We start from the raw sequence: 22,286 nt of genomic DNA on the forward strand, positions 1-22,286 counted from the left end.
TCTGGTTTCAGCCAACAGCACTGAATATAACTGATGCACAATTCAGTCTTGCATCCAAATGGGAACTGAACAATGTTTAAATGCCTTTGAGAGCTGGTATATTACACATTTAAAGTATGGTTTGTTTTATATATGATGTAAAATCAAACTATTTTATCTGTGGAATGCTAAACCACATCCTAGAAGTCAAAAGCTTTTCTAACATAAAATGAGATCTGCCCACCTCCCCTTTCTGTATGCACATACACAGAGGAAAACTGCCTCTGCCTTTTGTTCCTCTGGTTTGGATAGCCACAGAACAACATGCCCAAGTCCCATCACTTAACAAGACAAAAAACAGGCTCTTCCTGGCATCAGAGCACATTGGATTCAGAAGGGATTTTTACACTCAGTTCTCTAGACAGTAAAAAATGACATGCTCGTATGTTCCTAGACAGGGATAAGACTGGCAGTAGCAAGACAAATAGCTCAGCTTCATTGTCAGTGGCATTCAGACTAAGAGTACACAAACAGTACACAACCCTTGCCTATGCTGTAAATTTACCCCATGTCCAGCACAGTGATTTCAGTTGCTGGATTTCCAGCAGTCCAATACAAACCTCAAATATAAACTAGGAAAGCTGGTATTTTGCCAGTGGCTCTTACTTTTTCTTGGAAATAAAAGCCTGAGTTGAGCTTCATTTCATACTAGCTCTGACAGCAGCCCCTCCTGTGTAACATAAAGCATTCTAGGCTTTAGAAGGTGTTTAAAGATGCTTGTCACACTTGGCTTCAGTTGATTTCTGGAGAACTGGTCAAGTCTGGTTGCTTTCCCGCATCTTATACAGTGGTGGAAGAAGTCTCTTGGAGGTGACTAGTTCCTGCTTTAAGGGTGCTAAGTGTCTACCATACTCCCTATTTGCAGCCACATCCCCGTTTTGCAGAGTCATGTGGACTTTGTTGGGACAGCCGCAGTGTCTCGAAGCATCTAATTCTGACCAAGGTCTGGTTTGTGGCTGGATTCCTGAAGGGTTTTCCAGGAAGCTGTAAGATGAGGAACTTGTCAGGCAACGATGCCAGGAACACATTTGTCATTTCATGAGGGAGACTTTTTCCCCTCGCCAAACCTCTGACTTAGTGTTTAAAGGAGATACCAAGCTATCAAGCGAAGGTGAATCATTGCCTCATGGCATAAGGGACAAGGTAAGTATTGGGTGCTTTAATTTTCTGTCCTTCTCAGGTCGGTGATTGCTGTCAGAGAAAAAGACAATACAAGATCTGCAGCGCACCAACCTCTCACCTCTCAATCCATCTGCGGGGCTGTGAAATAAGTATTTAAAGGAGGATTAAGAAGGTGTGGGCCCTGTCATCTGCCCTGCAGCCAAATGTCTCTGAATTGCTTTATCAGTGACCCATCCTAAAATGGCAATGTTCTCTAGCCATCATACTTGCTTAGACCAGAAAAAACGTTGCCTTTGCCCTGATAACTGAGGAAGGAGAAATAGTTAGCCTGGATTTCAGATGCTGCCCGAGGGCAATGTATTTGTCCCAGGGGTGTCTGTGTTTATGTTGGAATTACAGCACCAAGAACTAGGAAGTGGCTGCCTGGAAAGCAAAATGATTCTTGTAATTGTAGAATCACAAGAAACTAGGAGGTATGCATAAGAAATCATGCAGCCCATCCCTTGTCTTTATGCAGGGCCACCTATCCCAATGCCATTCCTAATGATGCCTAATTTATACTTACAGGCTTAAATATCCCCCTGTCTTCCAGAGATAATCTGTCCCCACGCTCTTCCTATCATTAAGAAGTTTTCCAGGGGCTTTGGTGGTGCCTCCTTGATGCAATTACACCTCTGCTTATTTCTGCTGCTCTTGGTGTCTCTGCCAGTACCTAGCATTGCATTGACCAGACCAGATGCAGTTCTACAGCTCAGCCCTGCTGCTGAAGGCAGTCTAAGCTCTTGCGCTTCATTTTGTATATCCAGTATAATTGCCCTTTTTTGGCAGCGACAGATCATTGTAGACTGATTCCAACTCATGACTCCCTAGCTCCACCACAGAAGTGCCACTTAACCTGCTGTTCCTCATTCCAAATACGAGCTGTTGATGACTCCTGATGAAGTGTAGCACCTTGTTCTCATCCTTATAAAACTGTATTCTGTTTTTAGACCCTTTTTCCAACTTGTCTGCATGATTTACAATTCTAATCCTCTCCCCCAGCATTGCTTAGAACCACCAGGCTGATGTTTCTTCTTAAACAGTTTGCTTATTCATTATCCAGCTGACTAATGAAATGCTGAATAATTAAATAACTTGAACTAAGTGGGTCTCTGCAATCCCAATGTGATAGATCTTTCCATGGGGACAGTGACCCATTGCTAACTCTCAGCAGTGACCCAGCTGGTTCTGCTGGCCTCAGAGCAGTTTCCTTAGCTGTTTCTGACAATGCTGTGTGATACAGCAATAGAAATCATAGAATCATAGAATCATGGAAGGGTTTGGGTTGGAAAGGACCTTAAGATCATCCAGTTCCAACACCCCTGCCAGGGATGGAGCCAAATCTTCCTGAAGGTGATTAAATTTGGCTTTCCCTACCTTCAAGGCCTGTTACCATGTCACAGAAGGAAACTTAACTGGTTTGACTTGATTCTTGGCAAGCAGCTCTTATGTGCAACTCCAGTTCTTGTTTTCCAAGTAGTTAGAAACTTGGTGGGATCACTGCTTCTAAAACATTCTCAGGGATTGACCATAAACTGCTCTGTGTTATTTTCCAGTTCCTCTTCCTCCTTTTAAAGATAGTCACTGCATTTAACCTTTTCCAGGGCTGGTATAACTCACATCTTCCCTGAGCTCTCAGCAATAATTGCTGATGGTGGTTGCTTTAGTTTCTTATTTAGATGTCCTGAGGTAGGTCTAGTGATAGCCCTGAGTAAAAAGAGAGCTGTAGGCAGATTGAAACACAGAAAAGTGACTTTGCACACACCTACAGGCATATGTAACCAGGGCAAATTTACCTAAGACATGTTCACTGGTGTTAGTTGTGCTTGCCTCCTGCTCATGAGTTCACCTGGTTTTGGTTGGTAAGTCCTGTATCACTTTCTAGGCATCAACCTGATTAACTTTCCCTGTCTGCTGAACAGAGACCAAACTCTTCACTTGTTTTTTTGTCTTCCTTAGTGCCTGTGTGTTCAAGGAATGCTTTCTTGCTATTTTTCATGTTTCTCACTATTTGCATCTGGTTTTGCTTCTTGGCCTTTCTGGGGTTGTGCCTGTGTTCTCTTGCCATTCTATTATTCAAGTAATAGTAACCAGGCACAGATTCTTCTGTCTCTGTGCTTTCTTTTTCTGTTTGAGTTTAACAAAGGGCTTCTGGCCATGTTAGCAGGCAATGATTTAGCACTTCATATTAGGCTGGGATTAACCACCCTATTTGCCATATGTATCCATGACTATAATAATAGAGTTCTAAAATTAGAACTTTTGCCTGCACCTTCCTTTTATGCACACGTATTTAACTCAGACCTTTAATGTTAGTGATTTTAGCGAGGTATATGCATTTTCTTCCTCCACTGCAAAGATGTAACCTTCAATACCTGTAACACATAGGCATCAATAAGAGCGAGCTACCAGATATCTCTCCATACTCATCATTTTCCCAAGAAATAGCTTAATGTTTCTGACTATTTTGGAGGAAACTCTTCTTTTGTTAGCAATTCACAATTAGGCATGGATTCTCTGTAGAAAAATTAAGTATATGTATTGCCAAAAGCCCTCTGGGATTCACTGTGACATTCTTCAGCCAGGAATGGACCCCTATGAATCCCTTGGAATTTTCTCATCCTTCAAAGCAAATTTAGTACTGGTATCCCTTAGTCATAGTGGTAGGCGACAGTGGATGTAATAGAAAGCAAGAGATGCAAGTGCTTCATGCTTCTGTCTTCTTCAGCACTGCTGGAGGTGATAGAACAACACAGATTTATAGAATTTTTCCACCCAGACTGGCTCCTCTTCCCTGTGCACTGAGAACTCCATCTTGGACCACGCAGTTCTGTTAGCAACAGGAACTGGAGACTTTTCTTATGCTTCTTAAAGACCATGTAATTTGACACAAAACCTGGCCCAGCTCTGCAAGTGCAATGTCTTGATTGTTTCATGTTGGCACCCAGCAAGTAAAAAAAAGGCTAAAGTAATGTGCTGTAACACAGAAATGACACCTTCCACCTCATTAGATGGTGAATAGAGAGTGCCCTACTGCAGATCCCCCCACTGTCACAAGTGGGAGCAGGTTCCGTGCTGTTGTACTGTCTGGGTGGGAGTGGTGCTATTCAGCAAGGACTGCTTTGGTGTTATCACACTGTTAATTCTGGACATTGGGTGATTGAGCAGTCAGAAACCAAGACAAAGACAATCCAGCCTCTCACAGGCAAACTTTATTGGATGCATACACAACCATGCAAAACTTTGCTGTGGTATACAGACCCTAATAACAAGATATATGTAGGCATCCTTGGAGTCTTGGCATGCTGGGAATGACATATTTCAGGACCTTCATTTCTCTTTCTTTTACAGTTTTCCCAAGATCTCTGATCCCCTTTTATACTTTCTGCAGTTGTTTAAGATGGGTAACACCTCTGCTTACTTTTATGGTTACCCTTCCTGCTTGAGATGCCAGATTCCTTCTCTCACTGTGGATTGTACTGCTGTTCTACCTACTGAAAGCACCAAGCAATGATGAAATATATTTTACAAAAAAGTTACAGTTTAAAAAAAAAGAATATATTGATATCTTGAAAAAATATTAGAACAAACAGTGCTTTTCACCTTATCAAAGGTTATTGCATCTGCAGGCAATTCCTTTCTATCCTTTACTTGAAGCTCCTGTATGAAAAGTATGGTGGGACCATAATGAGGGTATGTGCAAGAAACACATATGCCAGGGTGAATGGAAATATAAGGATTGGATTTTGTGCCAGAATTTCCATTTGGTGTTATTTAAAGCTACAGATCAGGGCCAGACTATGTGACCAGACCTAGGTGAGTAAAACTGTACAATGCTGTTCCATTATATCCTGGTTCTTGAGGAGCTGCTCCTTTTACAGGCATCTGGGACCTGTGAAGAGATGAACAATGTTAAACTGGGCCAACAACACAACCTCACTTTGAGCGCCCAACTTCGGAGCTTGGCTTAAGAGTCTCAACTTCTCATAAAGTCAGTGGAGCCATTTTGGTGCGCATGTGTGCCCTGAGTCACCTTATGAAGACCCCATTGACTGGGGGTCTTTATTAGGACCTTCCACACAAGGAAAGCAGAGTTTCAGTTGCACTTTGGGCTAAGAATTTGCTCAGTGTGTCTCATTCTTGCAGGAACTGCTTCCACAGCTCTGGGCTGTCCCCCTGCAAAGTCCTCTATGGCTTGAATAAAGTAATACCACTTTGCCAGTGGTTCAAGTGCCTGGAGTTCTTTGAGACAACTTTTAAACAAGCGTGGCCCAGAAGCATAAGCATCGCAATGGGGGATGTAAGAGGTAATTCTAAGGAAGCCATAGGAACAAGTCAAATAGAAGCAGCCTAGCAGGTTAATTATTCTGTACAGACCAGGAAGGCTGGATGGAGCCTGCTCCCTCCTGAGAGGAGGCAGTGTTCCCGTGAGCCACGAATGGGACAGATACATAGCAAGAGGAGTCTTTAACCATGCTCTGGGGCAAACAGGTGTTGAGAGCATTTCTCTCTCTTTTGCAAAAGGTATCACCTCCTCTTTCTAAATACTTACAGAGATCCCTATCCAGGAGGGCTCGTGCTTGAGCTTCGGCAGGACACAGCCTATTAGCAGAATCCCATACCAAGAGCTGAGCTTGAAGCGAGCATCCTCAAACTTGTGCGGTGCGTGGGTTTTGGCTGGGCTGTTATCATGGTTACCTAGTGTGAAGCTGCACAGGATCCATACTCCTGGCTGGGTCCTGTGCCAATGTTGCTGTTTTCCCCCAGGCTCCGTGTTCAGTGCAGTTAAATGAAGCTGCTAATGAAGTGTTCCCCAGAGTGCAGGGTGCCATCGGCAGGCCCTGCATCTTCATTTTTCCAAGCAAACGTCTGAGTTTTCATCTGTTTTGAAACCTCCTGGAAAGAAAAACCTCATTCTGAGCGAGTTGTAGCTAAAGCAAGGGATGGAAGCTGGGTGTTTCAGCACAGTCCCTTTGGGAGCAAAAGCAACATAAAAATTGCCTAAGACCCTCATGGGCAGCAGCCAGTGTTTGAGAGGACATGGCCTTTGAGGAGCAGAGGCAGAGGAGGAGTACAGCAGAGGCACTGTGGTCTCTTTAAATCTTCTCCTCTTGGCAGCTCCAATTTTTCAGTGTTGCTATAGCAAATCTCCATGGCAATGACCCTAATCAGGGAAGAGGGGGTGCGGAGGGGACGCATGCTCAGAGTGGTGCTGGAGCCTCTCCTCCTCGCTTCAGCTGCTCCCAGGGTCTGACACACAGGTGAAGAGAAAGATCAGGTACTTGGCAATCCGGTCCTTGGGGTGCATCCGAGCCCGTGGCGTGCGGCTGCAGTGATGTGTGCGTGCGGTTTTGTGTGTGCGTGCGGGTCTGAGCTTACCGCATCTCATCCTCTCCTTTGTGGGGAGCAAACTGCTGAGTTTCACTGTTTCTCCTCGTTCCAGGCAGGGAAGATAGCTGGAATTACTGCTGAGAGCCATGGCGCTGCCGTCTGCCTGGAGCGTGACGCGTGTGGCCATCCCGGTCATCTCGGTGGTTGCCCTGCTAAGTGTGAGCCTTGTGGGGGCCAGCCAGGACTCCGGGAGTGTCATTCCTGCAGAAAGTACGTACCTGCCGTGCACTCGTGCCCTCCTGCTGCCCAGTGTCCTGCGTGCTTCCCTCCACTTAGCCCGCAGCAGCCGCACAGACCTTGAGTTCCAGGGGGACGCTGCATTGCCTGGTTAGAGAGGGAGTAATGATGCATTTGTAACGTGTCAGCAAAGCACCCGACAACAGTGCTTATAAAAACAACAAGCAAACAAAGGATTAGTAGCTATATAGGAAAAGATGCTAACTGCATACTGTAAATTTAAGTGGAGCTTGTTTTCAAAGCTCTTTGGTTGTAGGTCTGTTAGATCTGCTTCTAGAGAGAGTTTCGCTTCCTGATTTGCCACAATACATGTAATGTCCTCGCTAGTCGGGATAGCATTAGAAGAAAACTTGTGTTTATTTCTCCTAGGACATTACTTCGCTTATTTTCATATTTGGCTGGAACAATAGGTCAAGTTCAACTTTCTTGCGACTACTACAGATTGACAGAGGGGGAGTTTACCCAGACAGTTACTTGCAATGCATCGATCGCCAGGGAGCTCCTGGGTTGGGATCACAGCTCTGTATCAGCTTCCTCTGTCATTTTGAGCAAGTCTCTAGTTAAACTTTCTCAGCTCCAAAATGAGGCAATAATTCAAAGATATGAGGGGATGGAGTCAATGTTCTCAGGGTGTTTTGGTGACAGGAAGTGGGAAGTAGCCACTCATTGGAAACTTAACATATCCTCTGGGAGAGATAAAACATAGGAAGGTAATTGCATACAAACCAACCTCTAGTTCTTAGTCATGCTTGCTTTGTATACCTGGCTACCAAAGCATTTAATGCAAGACCTGATTTAGTCATTGCATTTTATTCTCCTATAATTCCATTACCAGCTTTCAAATACACCTATGAGTATTTGTCTCTGGACTTACATGTTGATTCCCTCCTTTATCACACTCTCTTCTTTCTGTAAGTCCTAAGTTTTGATCTAAACCAGGCTCATCTCTATTCTGTGATCTGTTGTGGTCTGTTTTCTGGGCATTGATTGATTTTAATAACTTTTATAACAAGTATTCCTCTCTGTCTCCTCAAGGAGAAAATCATGGTTGAAAAAGAAATTATATGTGCCTTTGTGTGCCTGTGTTAGCAGAGGAGATTTTGGGGAAGAAGCTTATAGTGGTTCCTTGTTCTGCTTGCGCAGTGCGAACTCCCATTTTACCTGTAGAGCAGAACTCTTGGCCAGTCTGACCCCAGTCTCAAGGAGTTATCTCTTTGATGTCCTCTGGCCAGGCCGCCAAGTCCCCTGAAGAGCTCTTGAGGAAGATGCCTTGCCTTGTCTTACTCCTGCATGTGAGAGTGAGGGATGAAGGGCAGAATGTTTCTGTGGCCAGTATCTGCAGAGATGTGCTGCTCTGTCCTGAGTACAGAGGCTGGTAGCATCGCTATGAGTACGTAACAGTATTTATGACTGAGGCCAGGCCAGGAGGAAGACTGTCAGCTGGTCATGAATTGTAAATTGTTCTGTGCTGCTGCAGGGACAGAGTTTAAAACAACAAGGAATTCAGGATGCTCCTAATGAGCCACTTGTTGAGAGAGTGCTGCATAACTGCTGAGTGCTTCAGGTACCATCCTTTGCCTACTGGGGCTGTTCCTCATAGTTAACCTGTGGAACTCCTCCCTTGGGACACTCTGAATGCTGGAAGTTTGCAGAACTGATTGGGAAAATTCCAGGAAAAAAAAACTTAGAAATGGCTGTTAGATACAGCAGCAGTCCTTTTGGCTCAGGAGCTGCCTCAGCATATTCCTCAGGCCTGAGAGGGTCTTTGGGGATACATCTTGTCCTGTTCTTATCCTTTTTCATTTGCATCCATTGCCAACCACAAAGGTCATGTCCATAACCAGTCCCCAGTGATGTTCCCTGTCATGGGGATGTCTGTACTAGTAACCTGCTAGGATGGTCCCTGGCACCCTTTTGTCCATGACAAGAGGCCAACTCCCTGTCTGAAAGACACAATTTACTGTTCCAGAGATCCCATGCCAGCTGCTCTCAAAGCTTGGGAATGCTCCTAGACACATCTAATGCAGTACAAAAGATGCCACTCATGGGAGACAGGGCAGTGGGCCAGGCAGACCTTTGATGTGATCTAGTACAGACATTCCTGGATCTTTTCCTGCTTGATGTCAGCTGCACTGGGTATTTCTCATCAGGGAGTTGATCCTCCTGGGCAGTGACTCATTTTGGGGGCAGTGCTACTGGAGCACATTCCCTATTGCTGGCACTGAAATCCATACTGTCAGCCCAGGTAGACTGGTGGTTGTGGGATCCCAAATGACACAAGTGAATAAAAAGAGCTCTAGTATACATTCTTGACGGGGATAGATGATGTTCATGAACCATACTAAGTGTCCTTCTGCAGGGCAGCCCAGTGTGATGCTCCATGATTATATCTGTTGCCAGATGTGCAACATGGGACTGGGAACTTGCCTTTAGGAGGAACAATCCCTCATGGACCACACAACACTACAGCCTTTGTCTCCCACTTGGTGGGAGAAATGTGTCCCTCCTACAGCCCCACGAGCAGGAGAGGGACAGAAGTGCTCTCGTGTGAGTGTGGGAGGTGCAGGAGGCACAGGAGAGAAGCATGACAGTGAGTCACAGTCCTTCTTAGCAGTGCAGACAGATCCTGCCATGCGTGTGACACCAGTATCTGGCTTGGGGTACCATCACCTGCTCTCCACTTGGCACACTTTCTGCCAGCCTGCAAGCCAGACCCAGCTCTTCATGAATAATGCTAATTAGCTATGATTAATCATGTTCCTATGCTGCATACACAGCACTTCGCATATGCGCAAGGCTGTTGGAGTATGAAGTGATGTTACTCATGTTTGCAGATCATCTTCTTTAAAGCTCAGTTCAATGCACTGGAAAAAAAAAGAAGTCATTTCCCCAACCTCCCATTGCATTTATAGCCCGGATCACTCACTGTGAAAGCTCAAATGTGGAACTGGAAGAACAGAAGCTGGTCAGTCTGTTTTCATTAGCCAAGGTGCATGAAGCACAAAGACTAAACACCATGTACATGCAAGGGAAAGTAAATTAGACTTCCACAGTGTTTTCAGTTCCAGTTTGTCACCAACAAGAAGCCAAGAAGCATATTTTAAGCTCTCCTCCCTCACTTCTTCCAAACACACAAAGACACATACAGTCTTCATGCTGACAGGACCCATTTAAAGAATTATAGCTGACTCTTGATAATTCTCATTATGTTAATCCACAAACCTGTTAAGTCTCTCTATGAATGATAGTCTGTTCTCAGCTGTCAGCAAGGAATTAATAGCACTCTGTTGTACTTTGCTAGGATGTGACTTAAGGTTTGGTTTCATGATTGCTTTAAGCTGATGTAAGCCTGTGCAACCTCTGCCCTTCTGCTCCCTGTAACCAGGCCTCCTGCCCTTGTCCTATTTCTTGTTCTGGCCCCAGAACTTGGAGATCAGGATCTTATCTGAAGAGAAAACATCAGTGCAACTGATGCACCAGCAGCTGCATGGTCAGTCCTGCTGTGAGCAAGGGAAAGTGTGAGAACACATAGCAAAGGGCAGAAAGCAGGGTGGGATTGCTCCTATTGGCAACAGCACAGATTTAGATGTGTTTAAAACCTAAACAGACCCTTAGGCATCATTACATTGAGGAAATGTCCACGAGCATCCTACTGAAAATACTGTGAGCATGAAGGGAGATTAAGTCCAGCTAAGAGGGGTCTCCCCAGGGTGGAAGATTAAGGCCAGTTCAGCAGCCCAGCGCTTGTGTCTGCAAAGAAGGCACCAAGGCAGGGAGTGATGGAGAGCAGGAAAGTCATAAGTAGGACAAAGATGGTGAATATTTAAGAACTGTCCCTTCCACTGCAAAAATGAGAGGCAGGAAATGAAAGCAGCAGATGTCAACCTCGGAGCGGACAGGAATGTTATTTTGTTCACTCACTGAATAGCTCAGCTGTGGAACTCATTGCCACAGGATGCTGAAGATGCCAAAAGTTTACATGGATTCAGGAAGCCACAGGGCAAATTAATGTGAGAAAAATTTGTGGAGGGCTTATCAAATATAGAAACACCAGCCAGGCACAGGATATCCTCCAGCCTCTGGGTAGGCTAGAAGGACATTGCTAGAGGCTTATTCTTGTATCTTCCTTAAGTATCTGCTATGGGGTACTGTAAGATTCTGGCTAGTATAGTTTAAAACCCATCTTAGAGCCAAGACTTGGGCAGCTCTGCCTGCAGAAGTCTGACGGTAACTATAGGCTTTCCAGGTAGTGGGGCATTGTCCCTATTTTATTTGGGGAACTGCATTCATGTTGCTCTAGTGCAAGATGCTTGAGACATCAGCCCTGCCCTAGTTCCGTCCCCTAAGTACTGAGCGGGTGTATGCTCTGTAGGGCTGCATGGGTGGAAGTTTACAGGCAGCCACCTCCCCAACTGCTTGTCACCTCCTCCCAGGTACATCTGTTCTCTCATAGAGTCATAGAATGGTTTGCGTTGGAAAGGACCTCAAGATCATCCAGTTCCAACCTCCTGCCAGTGGTGCTGCTTCTCTGTGCTGCTGCTGCATCCCATCCTGGATTGGAGGAATGAGCTCTCCCACTGCAGAGCTCCCAGCAGGCAGGGGTTCTGACCTGACACAGGCAGAGCTATGTCTGCAGAAGGACCCTCCTCCAAGGAGGACAGCCCAGGAAACTCTATTAGAGAGTGAACAAAAGGGCCTGAGATCAGTGCAGGGTGAGTCCTGGCAGGGCAGAAATGCCCAGCTCCAGAAGTGAGCCATTGTAGTCACTGTCAAGACCCCCCTCTTCGTCTCCTCCTCTGCCTTTTCGCTGCACTGCCCTCTGTGCACACACACTGGCACCAGCTGCAGAGCCAGTGGGATGCTTTGCATTTCTGGCAGAGAGAAAATACAGCAGCAGGTGAAAGGAAGCAAATACAGATCTGGCACTGTCCCTTGCCAAGTTGCTCTGTAAGAGCTCCTGTAGAAGCAGACCTGCCTCTCTGATTCCTGAACCCCTGCAAACTGCTGTTTTCAGGGTATCAGTTGAGATTTAACACATCTGAGGAGGGTGATGATTCCAGTCTTAAGGGGAGATGCTGGGGCCTGAGACCACACAACACTGGGCAGGATCAAGCCTGGGTTATGTTCACAAACTCCCACACAACAAAATGCTGTTGTGTTTTTGCCAGTCCTCACACATTTGCACAAGGGTACACACAGCCCTGTCCACAGGCAGCCTTAACGTTGTAGATGTGCGGGTGTGGGTGCCTGGTGAAATGGGATTTCTCTTGTCATTACATGGTCTTTAAGTATTCCCCCTCTGTACTGCTACACTCCAGATTCTGTGCTGTGACTATGATGTATTCTCTTCCTTTTTCCAGGTCGTCCCTGTGTTGACTGCCATGCATTTGAGTTCATGCAGAGGGCGTTGCAGGACTTAAAGAAGACGGCGTATAACCTAGACACACGGGTTTGTGTTTCTATAGAAATGCTTTTCCTTAGCCTTTATCTCCAAGTGGCCAGGTCTGCCTGTCTGTGTACAGCAGATGTGACATCTCTGCTGACTCACTTCCATTTCAGCAAATAGGATTGTACCAAGTACAGATTATTTTTCACAGGTTTGAGAGGTTCCTTAAAGATCATCTGGTCTGACTTCTTGCATAACAGGCTGAAAGAGTCAGCCCAGACAGTCCCTGCATCAAATAGAGAAGGAAAGATGTATGAAGGAGAGAAGAACAAGAAAGTTGATTTGCTCTTTACCCCACAGCACTGCTTCCCAGCTTTGGAGTGACTGTTCACAAGCAGAAAGTGAATAGGAGACCAAGATAGTGGCAGGCAGGGCAGGCAGAGAGGAAAGGGATGTGCCTGTATTTCTTGCTCATGGATCAATATTTGCTCAGGTGTTATCACAGCACACAGGACATTTTACAACTTCACATCAGTCTTGCGCTGCAGAGGTCCCAATGAACAAACCATGAGGGTGTGTTAAATGCCCTGATTTTAGCAATGCATATTTATGTGGGTTCATGCATATGCACAAACACTGACTGGGGTAGGACTTACCACAGTGGTTTCCATGCTGTCTGAAGTTTGCAAGAGGCAGGAGGTCTCTCACCTCTAGTAAAGCCCCCCATGTATGTCTTGTCCTACCTTTCCTTCCCTAACAGCTCCCTTAACACTGGCACATGACAGTAAAGCAACTTGTGGTACATGAAATCAGTTCACAGCTTCATCTCCCAGTTCTTGGGTGCCTGCTCAGTGCCTTTGACCAGTGCCATCCCTGTTGGTAGGTGAGAAGGGCTTCTTGCTCCTCTAAAGGCACGCTCCACTCAAATTGTCATTCACAGTGGAGTCAACCAAAGAGATATAAATCAATTACATATCTCGAACTATAACACAGAAGGGCAATTATGTTGCTTTGCCTTTGGTTTCTTGTGACCTTGGGCAATCAGGTAGATCCCTACACTCTAAGGCTGGAATGTCTTTAGCTTTCATGAGCTATCAACAGCAAACTGATTAGGACTGAGCTCTGAGTGCAGTACGGGTTACATTGCAAAGGTTTCCCATGCGCTAGCATAATACTAAATAACTCTTAAGCAGTGGGGTGTGAATAGTGAGGCCTTAACTCCAGCAGCTGTGCTGGGCTGCTCTGGTGCATAACAGGGTTTTACCTGTTTGGATTAGGTTCAGTGAAATGTTTTGTACCTATAGAGGACATAGCAAGACCATGTGCAGTCAATCACAGCTGTGTTGGTTCTTCACCAGGCTTCACATGGGAAGTTGGAGGAGGTACTAAATTTCCACCTAAGCTGCATTGGAAAGACTTTTTTGAATACAAAGGAGGCAGCACAATTCCTTAATCCCACTTACAGACCTATTCAGGTGTATCTGTTTTGGCTATTTGAAGAGCAGAGAATACAGTCCATCAGAGAACAAAGCTGTCTTGTAAGAGGTGAGGCAGAATGTAAAGGGAGAAGCTGGTTCTGGAGCTTCTGTCTCTGTGAGGACCTCGACAGGCACTGTTTCAGAGAGCTCTCAGTATTACAGAACAAGGGGCACAGGAACAGTGCGTCACCAAACCAAACATAACCAGTTAGCTACAACATCACCCACCCTTTGACAACAGTCAGAATTCAATACTACCAGTAAAGTATATTATTGTGCACCTTTTCCTTTTGGACTGGGACTCTAAAGGCCTTTCTGGAAGAGATGCTTTAGTTAAATACAAATTACTGAATGATGTAGAGATACTAAAGTGAAATGCAGTGGCCAAGGCCCTACAGATGGCACACTGTGGCCTTCTGTCCTCTGAAAAGTAGAGACTCCATATCCTTACTCAACAGCTGGTGCTTGGCTCATGGTGACAACTACACAAGTTTTACACACAAATAACTTCATTCAACAGCTCCTGAGCTTTGAGAGTTGTTGCTACAAGAGCAAGCCCCAAGCAGGACTGCTCCTATCAGGAACTTCCTAAGCCAATAACAGTAGGGCTGCAATTAGCTTTTGTAATTGATGCTTCTCTTTCATAGTCCTTCAGTTTACAATTGAGTGCTCTCAGAGCTGCTCTTCCTGCCTGTAAATAGAATCATAGAATACTTAGGGTTGGAAATGACCTTAAAATCACCCAGTTCCAACTCCCTGCCATGCGCAGGGACACCTCACACTAAACCATCTCACCCAAGGCTTTGTCCAACCTGGTCTTGAACACTGCCAGGGATGGAGCATTCACAACCTCCCTGGGCAACCCATTCCAGTGCCTCACCACCCTAACAGGAAAGAACTTCTTCCTTAGATCCAATCTAAACTTCCCCTGTTACAGTTTTAAACCATTACCCCTTGTCCTATCACTACAGTCCCCAATGAAGAGTCCCTCCTCAGCATCCCTATAGGCCCCCTTCAGATAGTGGAAGCTGCTCTGAGGTCTCCACGCAGCCTTCTCTTCTCCAGGCTGAACAGCCCCAATGTTCTCAGCCTGTCTTCATACAGGAGGTGCTCCAGTCCCCTGAGCATCCTCGTGGCCTCCTCTGGACTTGTTCCAACAGTTCCATGTCCTTTTTATGTTGAGGACACCAGAACTGCACACAATACTCCAGGTGAGGTCTCACGAGAGCAAAGGGGCAGGATCACCTCCTTTGACCTGCTGGTCACGCTCCTTTTGATGCAGCCCAGGATACAGTTGGCTTTCTGGGCTGCAAGCGCACACTGAAGCCGGCTCATGTTCATTTTCTCATCGACCAGCACCCCATAGCCATGAGTGACACCCAGGCAGGGTTTGTGCTGACAGTGACAGCTTGTTGGCATTACAGTGAAATCCAATAAGCCTGTTTGATGTTAAGATGATTCTGTGATTTCTACTGGGTTCCCAACAATGAGAGCGTTCACTCATCCGAGATTTCATTGTACAAGTGAGAAGCAGTGCTTAATAACGCCTGCCACTGCACTAAGCTGATAAGTGAAAGCAGACAAGGAAAGTGAACAAGTCCTCCTTAATGAGAAAGTAAATGTCAAAAGTTTGAGTTGAAAAAGATAGAGTGCTGTGGAGGGGAGGCAAAAGCAGTTCTGAATCAGCCTCTCCCTGCAAAAGCCTGCAGTCTGAGAACAAGAAATGAGTAGTAGAGAATGGGAACTGATGGGGGACAGAGGTACTGGTGGCCAAGCAAGGCAGAGCTTGGTGGAGCAGGTCCCCATGAAGAAGTGCCCATCCACTCCTTTGGAAAGTGAGTCCTTTGGAAAGGAGGTGCCATGTCAGGGGAGCACCAGCAGGCTGAAGATCTTGTTATTTCACAGAGTTTGAGTTAATTTGTTAACAAGTGGTTTTCAAACTGCAGTGTTTTTTTCCCAGTGCAGATGGGAAACCCATTCATGGTTCATTTAAGCCTGATAACATTTTTTACTCCCTCAAAAAGCTCTTCAAAGTCAGCCTACAAGGTGCTTAAGGGACCACAGACCACAGGGTGAAAACCACAAGATATGCTCAGGAAGAAGTTTCTCTTCAGTCTCAACTGCACTTGCTAATGTGAGTTTCTTGCACCAACAATTGTATTTTGAGCCTTACAGGAGACTCAGTTTCTGAAATGATGGTGCTATTTGCAAAATTCAGCCTTTGTTTCTCAAAACATGAGGCCAGGACCCACAGAAGTTTCAAGTTATTTGATCACAATTAAATAAATTATACTTAAATATCTTTGAGGATCTGAAGTCTGTTTTTTTTTTTTTTCCCTGAAAACAGAGGAATAAAGCTTGGAAATGCTTTTCCACTAAAGTGTTCCAAAACCAAGAGCAAGTAATTTTACATGATGCATATAGAGAATGGCTTTTAAGCTTTTGATGGAGTTCTGGGGGCATGGCTCCAAGTGGAGTTGATAAGAAGGCAATTCTCAGTAAATTAACTCAGGTTAAAGAGAAGAGCCACAAACTCAAGTCTAGATCTGCCCTGAGAGATGATGAGTTGCAGACAACTAGGTTAAACTGACAGCTGAATTGAACCAGAGTTATTCTAGAGAGACAGCAGTGTAACTGAGAGCACAACTGGCTCCTCAGCACATGCTGTATGCTGCAGCTATGCTCTGCAGTACTAAAGACACCCTCAACAGAAGGCCATCAATCACGGCAAAGGAATTAACAGCAGTGCAGTTGAAAGTGGAATTTTTCTCAGCATTTATAAAGGACACTTTAATAATTCTGACAGCCTCCTCCCTAGAAGTGAACTGTGAAAATGGAAACATTTAAACTGTAAAAATACTCTCCATGCATCTTGGTGCTGAGTATCCTTATTTCATCACTTTTTCTGGATGGGAACCAGCACTAATAACTATGATTTTTCACTCGGCAAAGCACCTTGGCTACAGCTGTGCAGAGGGATTAGGAATCATCAATTATACAGTCTTTGAAAGTGATATATTCCTTTCTTTGGTTTCATGTGGTTTTTTGCAGGCAGAAACCCTCCTCCTGAGAGCAGAAAAGAGAGGCCTGTGCGACTGCTTTCCTGCAATACACTGAATTGACCACTGAGATTTGGCCAATGAACACTTACTAGTTTTTAAAATGCTGTTCAATAGATTACAGGAAGACACAGAGTGCAACTTGTGCCACACTGCAAGGAAAATGACTTTTATCCCAACAGGTACAGCTGTTAGATCATTTTTGCTTTGATGTGTTTTATCATTACCGTGTGCGATATTGCATCTGCTCAAATGACAATGGAAGAAACAGTGCCAAAGTCTCACTCATGGGTTTCATGCAAGGATAGCACCTCGCTTTTCTCATATTTCAAGCCCAAAATCATCCTTGGACTCTCAGGCCAACCGCTCAGTGCATGTGAATTGCCATAGATCCGTGAAAGTCAGTGGAATCAAACTCTTTTATGTATTTGTCATAGAATGTATCCCTAACATGGAAAGGAACATCTACAAACATTTACAAACAAGCAGTCATGGCTCTATTTAGAAATTAACAGTTGTCACTCAGTGCTTGGCAGTCCAAGGAAGGTATTTGTTCCCAATTGTGTCAATAGTCCAGTGAGCAGCAAACACAGTAATCTGTATCACAATTTCAATTTCTTCAGAGCCACACAGTAGCTGTGATCTTTTTGGAGAGATTTATTAAGTCTCTAATGTGATCAGTAACATTTGTAATCACATGAATACTGCCTGGCAATTGAACTGATTGCGTCTGCCAAAATCTTCTAGAGAAGTGTCTTTCATTAGGCAAATCACATACTGGATTGAACCACTCAAACTGGCCCTTACAGAGAGCTTTGGCAGAGAGCCTGTGGAACGCCTGCATGCCCAAGAGTCTCTTACAAATCATGTTTTGAGACTATCTAAGTTCTACCAAAACAGTCCATAGCTCTTGCATGGACTTTACACTCTGTAGCAGTGAGTTACAGTGCTGATACTATTAATATTCCTCCTGCAGTCAGCGTGAGACAAGAGAGGACAAAACAATGTAGGCAGTGTAGTAGTCATAGTAGTATCAACAAGGTTGTGCCTTGTTACTCTTTGAGAAAGAATAACAAATCCTTTCTCATTGTTCTACTTTTTTCTTTATTTTGGGGGGAGAAGAGCAGAAAATGTCCCCAGTGGAAAGTTCTTGCAGGTAATAATAAACTTTTCATAGGGCTTAAAATGTAATCCCCAGAGTATAATTGATAGAGACTTGTATATCAGCTAGAGCATCTAGGTACAAGCTAGACACCTTTATACAAACAAGAGCATGGGAGCAGTATCAGCAGCATTGGTTTTATTACATTTTTATTAATACATGTGTCTTCCCATTAGTGGCTATTTTGCTGTCAGGCTGCTCAGTAAGTTATGGTAGTAGCTCTCTGTATGTTTCCAAACCACTTCCCTCCCATTTCATCTACTACATGAGGCATAGGGAAATAAGGAACCATGACCCGCTGCCAACCTACTGTTTTGTGTTGCAGTCATACTCACTAACACAAGGGAGGTTATTACCATATAGAGTGCCAAAGTTGTTTGAAAGGCGTGTGGTTCTCAGCAAGGAAAAGCTTCTTTGCACCTGCATTTCAAGTAGGGAATTTGCTTTGTCCTTTGTGGTATTCTATTAAAACCCTTTATAGGTCATCAGGACCTAGTTTGTATAAAAGAGGAGCAGCATGACTTGCTGAGTATGTGCTCAGCAATGTGCCAACAGCAACACAGTGCTCCTAGTAGCATTTCACCCCACCATAGCACTGGTAACTGACTGGTGAGAATCAATAGAGGTTATCATAGACTATATTTTATTCCACAATAGGTTTAACACCACTCCTTTGCAAAACACCAACCTTAGATTATTTTACTCCCACCTACATTTGAACCAAAGTAATGCACAGATTTTGAGGTGGCTTTTTTGCAGGAGCTCCAGCACTGAACCTGTGAATTTTCCAGCACAGCTCACCTTTTCAGGGACAGCATGTCTATAGTTTTGTATTGCTATTGTGCATGCTTATTCTGCTGGTACCTTAAATAATCTTGCAAAGCCCTGTTAACAAGCACTGGGGGTTTGGCTATGTTTTTATTTAGAGAAACAGTTGAAGTTTTGTTCTATGCAGCTTGTTACAATAAAAAGGTGGAATGAATGACAAGTGGATGTTCTCTGACTCCCAAAGGGATCAGAGTGACACTGCAACTTTACGGTCGTGATGGCAGTGATTATTCTGTATGCACTCATCTTTGTCTATAACACAATACAATAAAAGGGCAAGATGCATTATAGTATTTGGTGTGCTTTGTTACTGATTTGGCAAATGATAGTGCTTATACATCAACAAATATCTCGTCTTTAATTAGGTGGAAAATCCACAGGGAAAAAAATGCTATTTTGAATACAAAAATAAAGAAAGCTTGTCCCTGGTCTAAATTTATGAATGCATTCTTATTTGCTGAAGTGTAAAATCGAACTCACTCTTACTTGAAATTGAAAGTCCTGCAATCATTTTTGAGAGCTTTTTTAAGGACCCCATACTCTGTACTTGGTGGTTGTGATAAAGCTCCTTACAACTGCTGCATGGCATGAAGAAAGATAGTTTTAATTTATTATTGCTCATAAAGTTAATTTACATTCAGAAACCACTGGAGTCTCTACTTAACCAGACAGAACTGTGGATTTTACAGAAGGATTTAATTGCAGGCAGACTTAAAGCAGAAAGTCTGCTTTCCCAGCAACACTTCCAACACTGTTTTGCTGCGGAGCCAAGACAGTTCTGACCTTTGGAAACCAAGCTGTGTCTTCTTTTCTCTTGGTGCAGTGCTGCTGCAGGCAGCCCCGGGCACATGGCATTTATACACAGTGGAGTGCAAGTGGTAGGCTGCAAAGATGCACAGCCAAATCCTCTCTGTAAGAGAAATGGTGCAATCATGTTAGTGTGGTGCTGTCTTTGGGTAGGCAAGGTGATGGATAAATCCTGGCAATGATCTCCACATCTTCAGAGCTTCTCATATCTGCACTAATGCCTTCTTTGGGTGTAATTCTGTGTGCATTCCAAGCTAGTAATTTTGAGCTGAGTCTCAGGACACCTCTCTGAAGACACGGATCATGCTCCATCCATGGAAGTGTTCAAGGCCAGGGTGGGCAGAGCCCTGAGCAACCTGGTTTAGGGAGAGGTGTCAGGGGGGTTGGAACTAGATGTTTTTCAGGTCCTTTCCAACCCAAACCATTCTGTGATTCTATGATTTAATACTGAAAAATGAGAACACAATGTATCTTGCTTGTAATGAAGATTCCTGCTAGGCAATGTCAAAGCTAAGTAGTGTTATCACTAGCTGAATCTGGCTAGGGTATGGGCTGGTGTTCTTTGCCCATATTTTTGTGTGGAACACTGTGAAAGCCCCAAGGAATGCCCTCTCCGGATGGATAACTCATATTAGAAATCAGTTATTTCTTTGTACCCAGAACTAGCCTGTAGGTAACTCTGGGGTGATCCAAGTTTTTCCAGCCCAGTATTTTCTAAGCAATAAAGTGTGTAGGTAGCTCCCTTAAGAGTAGTCATGTGGTTTGTGTGCCCCATCTTTCACCTGCCCCAGGCTGGTACCCAGACACAAGACCTCCTCCCGTAGCAGTGGGACTTGTGGAAGGGGCTGATGCTGGCCATTTGTTTACTACCAGAAGACAGATCTCAGCCTTTGCCTTTGCCTCTCTTGGCACACAGGGAAAAGCCTCCCTTGCCTAAACCGATGATCTGCTTAGTCCTTCCCTGGCCAGGACTCAGTGAGTGGGAAAAGGGGAGCAAGTGTGGAGCAGAAAAGAGATGCCTTCCTTCTGCAGCCTGCCTGAGTTCCTGGCACATCAGTGCTCCTGACTGAGACACCAGAGCTGCGCCCTCCTAGGGATGTATGTGCTGTGCATGGTAAGTGGAGGCTGCAATCATTCTGAATGGGGGCAGCGCTGCAGACAAAGCCAGCACAGCGGTATCAGGCACAGGATTTGGAACGGGGAGCACACAGGTGTTGTGTGCACTGATGCAAAAGAAGGGATTATTTTCCCCGCTCTCTTCAGGCATAGCATGTGAATTTTCCCAGTTTTCCAGAGCCTGCTTTTGAGAGCTGTACAATGAAAAGCAGATGGAAGAGGTGGCTGTGAATAACCCCTGCGCTCCTCAGCTAGGGTTGTGCAGAACATGGAAAGTCTCAGGCAGGCTTTGTGCTGTACTTGTTCCCAAAGGAAATACGGAAGAGCTGGAAGCATCTATCTTAAGCTGGTACTTGCCAATTTGAAAATGAAAGGGAAACTAATTTGCTCTAACTAGCCAAGGAGAAAGGCAGCACTCACTTAAGGAGTGTTATTGGCAGCAAAAGTTAAATGAAGGTGGAAAACTACTATCAATTGCAAATACATAGAGGTATGTATAATATGTGTATATATATATATATATAATATTTAGCCTCATTTTTTCTCCAGTAAACATTCTGAATAAATAATTCCTGACAGCAATGGATGAAACAGCACAGATGAAGGTCTGTCTGCTGGACTTAGGAAAAGACACGGGGACTTTACAGGGTTTGATTCTGGCTCTGCTTAGAACAGGCCTTGGGGCTCTGTTCTGGGCATGCACTCAGTGTCTCTGCACCTCCACAGAGGCAAAGGAAGGAAAGGATTTTGCCCCATATATTCATGTTAATTTTATTGACTGCTGAAGAAGGATTCCACACTAGAAGCACCATTGGTCTGACCCAGTGTGGACAAGGTTATGTGCTGATGTTGTGTTTTCTATGTATATGGCTAGAATAGACTTTCAATTTGTCAGCTTCCTTCCCCAAACTCCAGAGAGGAGGAATGAGAAACACAAGGAGGCTGTTAGAAAACCACTTCATCATTCACACCATTCCCAAGGACACCGAAGTACTTTAACTTTGGTGAGTTTTTGGTAAACTTTACCAGACCCCACTTCCCTCAAACCTGTCTCACTTGTTCCATCCCTGAGCTGGGTGGCAAACGGGAGACAACTGGATCCCTGAAACACATAGTTCCAGTCTGCCATTGAGATGATCAAAGATGATGGAGGGGAAAAGCAAAACCAAAAGAGCCAGCAGAAACGTCCATGATGGAGCTTTATACAGTGAGGAACCCCAGTTATCTGCTTGCTCTCTCTGTATGTAAACACAGCCCTGTTCCTAGCAGATAAAAAAGAATTTATATTGATGATGTTCACTAATGTCTGTTATTAAAGCTTCTGTTCACTGCATCCACCATTATGTTTTCCATGCAATAACTCTCTGCAGAAAAGTCTGCAGTAAATTATGGACATTTTGTTCAGCCTGGCTTGTTTGAATGCATTCTTTGAACTCTGTATGCTTCTGTTCAGGCTGAAATCATTATCAGAGCTGTTTTCTCAACACTGTGGACCAAATTCTACCCTTAGATGCCCACATGGAATTCTTTGTGAGCTCACTGGAAACCACAAGAGGTGACTCAGGCCTGTTTCACACTAAGATAGTGCATTTTTTACTCTGTGTGTGTCTAAAATAACTGTC

At 44.5% G+C, this 22,286-nt stretch overlaps 1 protein-coding gene and 1 long non-coding RNA gene across 2 annotated transcripts; one reads left to right on the top strand and one right to left on the bottom strand.

Annotated features, from left to right (window-relative positions):
• Positions 1 to 4,397: 4,397 nt before the first annotated feature.
• Positions 4,398 to 6,199, bottom strand: LOC134174075 (uncharacterized). The gene is made up of 2 exons (XR_009968486.1): positions 5,753 to 6,199; positions 4,398 to 5,092 (listed from the first exon to the last, which is right to left on the bottom strand). It is a non-coding gene; the product is annotated as an uncharacterized LOC134174075 (long non-coding RNA).
• Positions 6,200 to 6,335: 136 nt separating this feature from the next.
• On the top strand, positions 6,336 to 16,884 carry NICOL1 (NELL2 interacting cell ontogeny regulator 1). The gene is made up of 4 exons (XM_062638653.1): positions 6,336 to 6,478; positions 6,644 to 6,801; positions 12,189 to 12,277; positions 16,744 to 16,884. The coding sequence occupies exons 2-4, from the start codon at positions 6,678 to 6,680 to the stop codon at positions 16,807 to 16,809; spliced, it is 279 nt and encodes a 92-aa protein (XP_062494637.1). The 5' UTR covers positions 6,336 to 6,478; positions 6,644 to 6,677; the 3' UTR covers positions 16,810 to 16,884.
• The last annotated feature ends 5,402 nt before the right edge of the window (positions 16,885 to 22,286 follow it).

The sequence above is a fragment of the Pezoporus occidentalis genome, unplaced genomic scaffold, assembly GCF_034315485.1.
Source record: "Pezoporus occidentalis ecotype Australia unplaced genomic scaffold, CSIRO_AGI_Poc_V1 ctg58, whole genome shotgun sequence".
NCBI classification, from domain to species: Eukaryota; Metazoa; Chordata; class Aves; order Psittaciformes; family Psittacidae; genus Pezoporus; species Pezoporus occidentalis.